Consider the following 7,086-nt stretch of genomic DNA (forward strand, 5'->3'; position numbering starts at 1 on the left):
TAGAAGCAACTCAGTTGACACACCTCAAAATTTAACTCCTCATATCTTTCTATATATTTGGAGTTAGTTGAAATTGAGGTCAGATTCGTGCTCTACGCTATTTTTTTCTTTCAGATCATGTCCTCCTTTTTTATTTTGGTGATGGTTGAGGATGGACCAGTCCGGTGAGGTCCACCGGAGAAAAAGACCGGAGCTCTGGCTCCGGTGGTGTGTTGGCACGTCTCCCAGCCACGTGATCCATTTGAAATGTTTTAATCTCAATCGTTGGTTTTGATTACCACACGTGTGGCGCGCTGACTAGGTTCCATCATGGAACGCGCGTTTGTGTCCACTTGATCTGCCACCTCAATAAATGAGGAAGATCAAGTGGCTCACGTTTTTTTGATTTTTTGATTTTTATTTTATTTCATTTGATTTTCATTAATTCATATTAATTTTAATATTGATCCAAAAAATATGACAGTTTCACCAAAAAAAAATAATTTCCTCTTTCATATTTTAAATTAAAATCATTTTTTGGATCATTATTAATATTTTTCATGATTTAATTGATTTTGTGATTATTTTTAATTGTTGAAAAATACTTTTAAGTTTTTAAAAATTCTGAAATTTTTTCTCCAAGATCCTTTGATCCTGTTTGACCTATGATAAATCTCATGGTCATTTCTTTGGTGTTTTGATGAGGTTTTAGGAATTTGACAAACCATATTTAATTTAAATGCCTTATTAATATTTTTAATTTGAATAAATGCCAAATAATTGTGTTGACCTCTTGTTCTGATTTGTGTAAGTTTGACTTATGTTGTTGAGTCTTGGTCAAGATTGATTTGACTTTGTTAAGTAAATATCATTGAATTTAGGGGATTGATGGAATCACTACGCCAAAAAGGTTTTTTAACAGCGCATCTTAGACAGCGCTTTTAAAAGAAAGCGCTGTCTAAGGTTAAAATAAAAATAAAACACGGAAAATGTTCTAAAAAAATAATGAAAGCGCTGTCTAAGGGGGGGGTCTTAGACAGCGCTTTTAGAAAGCGCTTTTAAATATAGACCTTAGTCAGCGCTTTTGAGAAAGCGCTGTTTAAAGTCTTTCAATTAAGAAAAAAATTATCATAATCATCCCACATCATGAACTCCAAAGCCACAACTTTTGTTTTCTGCTTATTTCAATCTCCGAATCTCACACACAACACGTAAAGAGAAGATGAAGATGGAAGCTTCAGTTTCAGCAGTGGAGAAAATAATCGGTTACACTTTTCAAAACAAGAAGCTTCTAGAACAAGCCCTAACCCATACTTCTTACCCTGAAGCCGTTTCATACGAGCGTCTCGAGTTCGTCGGCGACGCCGTATTAGGTCTCGCGATCAGCAATCACCTCTTCCTCGCTTACTCCTCCGTTGATCCTGGTACACTCTCCCTCCTCCGTGCCGCTAATGTTAGCACCGAGAAACTCGCTCGCGCTGCCGTGCGTAACGGTCTGCACCGTTATGTACGTCACAATACATTTTCAATTGTTGATGCGATTAACGAGTTTGTTGAAGCGGTTGATTGTGAGGATGACTGTGTTGTTGTTAAGTATGGTGGATCGGTGAAAGCTCCGAAGATTCTTGCTGATATTGTCGAGTCTATTGCTGCTGCTGTTTATGTTGATGTTGGTTTTGATCTTAAAAAATTATGGGTGGTAGGGCTATTTCTGAACTTTCTAGATTTTTTTTTGTTAGCATTTCAATTGTTGTTTTTTTCACTGTGTTGAACTGTTGATGATAGTAGAAAGGATCATAGCAATTAAAATGAGCATGATGACATGAAAGATTTATTAGCATTTTTAAAATTATGTGAAATTTTGGCAAGAAAAGCGTCTGTTATCTCAGTTTGTGAAATTTCAATGGCATTGTTCAAACTTGCAATCCAAGTTTACCTGGATAGTAACATTAATTTTTGGACCAGATTTACTCTATTAGAAAAGGGAATGACTAGGAATTCCTAAAACTAAGATACATTTAGACCTAATTAATTGATTATGATGATTAGATTTACAGATGTTTGTTATAGCTTGTACATTGGGTTTGGTTGGTTGGATTGGGGTGTATTGTTGCTCCCCAAAGCTGTGGCTTTGGAGTTCATGATGTGGGAGTTGAATGTGTGCATGAACATATTCTGTCTTTGGTTGAGTCAACGATGACATATTATCATGACCATTGCAAGTATGCAACTGATGTTTTTTAGGCACTGTTTGGTAAATATGTTTGGTGCATTTGAGTTAATGACCATGTTTTTTAGGCACATTTTGTAGATATGTTAGATGATTTTATGTTTGGTACATGATGAGTTTATGCATTATTCCTGTTGTTTAAACTTGAACCTATTCTTGCTTAATATTGTGCACTCAATATGAAATCGTGTAGTTGTTTTGACCCAACAACTTTGTCACTGCCTGATAAATGCTTATAATTTTTGTTGGCCGATAGTTACTTTGCAAGATCTGGAACAAAAACCGCAACTGGTGACAATGCTTTACGAGATCTGCCAAAAGAATGGTAAAAAAGTTGACATAGAACAACAGAGAAATGGTGCCAAAAGCACGGCCAATGTCTATGTTGACGGAGAGTTGGTTGCATCCGCTTCCTCAGACCAAAAGGATATTGCAAGGCTTGAAGCTGCCAAGGCTGCCTTGCATAAACTAGAACGCTTACTGCCTGCCACTACCATGATACGTGACTGTTATGTCGGCATTGATGGTACCTTTGAAGTTGAAGCTGCAAAGCAGAAGTTATATGCAATTTGTGGGATAAAAAAGTGGCCTAAACCAGTATACAGGTAAACACCGCTAGCCTGGCACTATAATTCATTTATAGTCTTGATTTCATTTTCTGTGTATAAAAGTGTGTCTACCTGTCTTCTGGTTTCCTTGCTAGAATAACTTGAAGTTATATGGCAGGTTTGAGAAACCAAAAAATGACGAGGATGAAGAGTGTATTATTTTTTTAAAAATAGTGTTTTTGTTAGCTGGGACAGTTAAGTTATTGCTTGCATTTGAAGATTGCCTTCATATACCTAGTCACAAGGTCTAGGACACAGTAGAAACCTGCCTGTGGCATACAACTCAAATTGAAATATTATTGATCCCTTCCGGTGAATGGTTCACATCCATTTATAAAATCTGCCTTAATTATAAGAAAAATCAGATATTATTTCATCTAACCAAAAGGAGACAAACTTCAAATCATAGGATCAATAGTGAATTCTTCATAAATTTGGTTGATTTCTAAGTATTCAAAAGTAAATAAGAAACTTGATATATGCAACAATAATGTATATAACTGATGCTATTTTTTTCCTTCTTCAGTTCTTAACTGTAATAGATGATCAATGCTACATTGTTCTTTACTCTGAGTATATTGCTTAACACTGAGAGAAATTACTTTAGTCATGCCCGATATATAACTTGAGTACCAATCAACCTAATATTTTGAACTCATTCATAAGAAAAGTCTGTACTCCTTTTTAATCTGAATCAAAGTAGTTGTAAGCTATATAAACAAGATTCAATTATTCTTTACCTTAAATGTTATATACAGAAGGTTCTCCTAAACAATTTGTACTCTGATGCTCCTGGCCTGGCCTACATAACGCCTTTATTAGGTGTAATCCTAATTGGATCCTGGTGGCTGGGTGTTTGGTTCTCTACATCCTTATCCATGACTGAGAGATTTAGTTATGCCTCTGCCCTCTTTTGGGCTATTAGTTTTATACATCTACAAAGAGAAACTCAACAATAATTGTTTTGGGGAGTTGAAATTTTCTACTATCTAATTAATCTTCCTTGTTATTTAAGTTGATTTGCTTGTGTCGAGCTTGTAAACTGATTTCTTGCTTCTCTATGATGTTTTACAACATTGTGAAAGATGAAGGTACTCCTCAAGATAAGAAATTTGTCACTGCTGTACAAATAGCTACTCCATCTGCCACACTCCAAATGTCTGGAGATGAGAAATCTCGGGTGAAGGATGCAGAGAACTCTGCAGCTTCTTTGATGATTCGGGCCTTACAACAACACAAGTATGTGTGACAATTGTGGCCTCCCAAAGTACTGGTTGTAAGTCTATGTTAGTTTTTGATTTGTGAGAAATAGATACCTGAGTGTAGTTGTAATTGTAGTCTATGTATAGTAAAATTTGATTTTGAATTATTCAATTTTATAAAATTGATTTTATTTATAAAATTATAAATTTGTATATATTTTGATACATTTAAGGAAAAATTGGTTTGAATTGGTATATATATATATTTGTTAGCCAAAAATTGGTAGAAAAAAGGCCAAAATGGCATATATAAAATGTGATAATTGTTTGTCAAAATCTGGTTGAAAACAGGTAGAAATTCTGGTTTATAAACCTGGAAAAAATGTGGTTTAAAACAAAAGCTTCAAAAAATTTCGTATACCTTAGACAGCGCTTTTGTAAAAAGCGCTGTCTAAGGGGGGGGGGGGGCTTAGACAACGCTTTTTGAAAAGCGCTGTCTAAGGTATACCTAAAATTTTTAAAATAAGAGGGTCTTATAAAGCGCTTTTAGCCAAAGCGCTGTCTAAGGGGGGGGGGGCTTAGACAGCGCTTTTAAGATTTAAAAAAGCGTTGTCTAAACCTTTAGCAGCGGAGGTTTAGACAGCGCTTTAAAGCGCTGTCTAAGGCTAAAAAAAGCGCTGTCTAAGGTCTTGTTTGTTGTAGTGAATGTACATTCCATCTTCCAAAATGAATGAATGATATTAATTTGGTAAAAGTTCTCCTTTGACCAATTTGAGTTTTGATCCATTCCCCTCCCTCTTCATCCATTTCCCATTCTTTATGCATTCATCTCATTCAGCCTATGATGTCTCTAAATCCTAAGGCTAGTTGATTGTAAAATCAACATAAGTATGCATGAGATTAGACCACTCCTTTTACATATTCTTTTTGTGTATGGTATGTTTCATGAGCATAGTCCATTATACTATGTCTCTAACATGCATTAACACCAAAATTTTATTGCCCGACCTCAAAGAGTTGTGACTTCTACATAAGTCCAATTACGAATGCTTAACATATCGCTAAATTTTTGACACAAAAGGCATAACATTCTAGTTAGTGAGATTGTAAGTCTCCCCTCTTTCATGGTATTGTGTGGAAGCTTGGCCTTTTTTACTTCCTTTGGAAGATGTCTTGGTTTAAGGATCCATGCTTGTGATAAGTGGGTTGAGTATTCTCCAAAGAATGACTTAAAATGAAAAGCAAAAGCAAAATAATACTAATTTCTAACTCATTAACAACTAACATTTAAATTCAAGCCATTTAATGTTTAGTCTTTATTCATTTGCCATTATTCATACCATTCTAATTGTTTATGATAATGCAATTTTCACTTTGTCCATTTGGACCATATTGTCTGATATATCTTGTTTGTATATATTTTGTTTGTTTGTATGGTCTTTGACCATTAATGTACATAATAAGAACAAAAACCCTAAAAAACTTTTGTGTGGACTGTTGGCTTGATCTTGGACTATTGGACTTAGAATTTAGCCAACATTCCTATTCTAAAGGACTTGGTCAATGCCAACCTTTTTGAAACCAAGTGCTTGCATTTTAAAACTTCATATGATACATCTTTGAAGATCCCTTTGAGTTCATCTGCAACATGATCATTGTGAAGTTGTTATTTTGAACCTATGACTTGTGGAATTCATCCGCTACAAGGACTAATTTGAAGAAGATCATGGATTGGCTAAGCTTGGATGTGGCTATATTTATTTGATGCCTTTCTCTTCAATATTAATATAATTATGAATTGTGTGTTGCTTGATTCTAAATGTCCAAGGGAATTTGGGTTTCTATGTGACATTCTTGTCTATTGGATTGCTACGCATTGGTCAAATCTTTTCAACTCTTAACTTTTAGTTTTGTGCTTAGGCTTAGTCTCTTCACCTCTTCCCCATTTCTTTAGTTTTAGATTCTCTCTCTCTCTCTCTCTCTCTTTTAAAAAATCTTCTTTGATTGAACTAGTTTTGTTCTAAACTTTGACCACTTTGCAAACTAGAAACTTTGGCCTTATGCCATTGTATTTTAAACTTCTTTTCTTAATCAAACTTGTAAATAGACTTAATTATACTTGACTTAAAACTTAAAAAAAAACAAAAAAAAACTAACTCATTCAAACAATTTTGAGGCCTTTGTGCCTCTTAAACTTATTTTTTGTTAAAAAACAATGCATTCACTTTGAAATTTGTATCACGAACTACGAGGTTTTGATCCCTCATTTTTATGTTGATACGTAGGCACAAGTCCAAAGGGCTTGTCAAACACAAAAATATAATAAATGAATTGTTTTCTCATCCCCATTCTATTTGTTTCTAAACATCATTTTGTATAAAATACATATGCACACAAGAAAGGGCTCCCTAGGAGTACCTAGGACACTTTGGGTGCTAACACCTTCCCTCTATGTAACCAACCCCCTTACCTGAAATCTCTGACATTTTATTAGTTTTGATTTGAAAACTTCTTACTTTTGGATTTTGTTCGTACTTTTCCCTTTTCCCTTGGAAATAATAAAAGCGCGGTGGCGACTCTGGTTTTATTAATGTCTTGCTTATCCATAGCTTGACGATCATGAATTTACTACTACAGAAATTAAGTGGCGACTCTGCGGGGGAGTAGTCTCCAGTGGGTTTAACCTACTTTTTTGTGTGTATATAATTGTATATATGTGATGTATGTATATTTGTTTGTATGATATAATCTGCTTGTTGTGCTTGGTGATCTCTGAGTGGTGAGATAAGTTCTAACCCGAACTTGAGTGCAATTAAGATAGGAGGATGGTATAGTCATGTTCAACTTGTATGGAGTAGTCCTTAACAAGTTGGCTTGAGATCCATCTGCTCAGTGGAGACTCTTTTGGATTTAGAAATGTCACACAAGTATTTGTGGTTAGGCATTACTATCTCTAATTTGGGTCCGAGAAGCTAAGGACGTAGAACATTTACCCCCTCTTGGCCTATTTAGGACGTAGTGCGGAGACTGTTCAAGTGTAGACTTGATAACAGTTATTACACAATAC

General features: G+C 35.0%; 1 protein-coding gene across 1 annotated transcript; it reads left to right on the forward strand.

Moving 5' to 3' along the window:
- Nucleotides 1-1,149: 1,149 nt before the first annotated feature.
- LOC127132148 (ribonuclease 3-like protein 2) lies at nucleotides 1,150-1,787 on the forward strand. The gene has a single exon (XM_051061033.1). It carries the CDS (start codon nucleotides 1,202-1,204, stop codon nucleotides 1,748-1,750), a length of 549 nt encoding a protein of 182 aa, XP_050916990.1. The 5' UTR covers nucleotides 1,150-1,201; the 3' UTR covers nucleotides 1,751-1,787.
- The last annotated feature ends 5,299 nt before the right edge of the window (nucleotides 1,788-7,086 follow it).

The sequence above is a fragment of the Lathyrus oleraceus genome, chromosome 1 (genome assembly GCF_024323335.1).
Source record: "Lathyrus oleraceus cultivar Zhongwan6 chromosome 1, CAAS_Psat_ZW6_1.0, whole genome shotgun sequence".
Taxonomy (NCBI): domain Eukaryota; kingdom Viridiplantae; phylum Streptophyta; class Magnoliopsida; order Fabales; family Fabaceae; genus Lathyrus; species Lathyrus oleraceus.

Coding starts and splice junctions, on each gene's coding strand:
- LOC127132148 (XM_051061033.1), top strand. CDS start 1,202: ATGAAGATGGAAGCTTCAGTTTCAGCAGTGGAGAAAATAATCGGTTAC.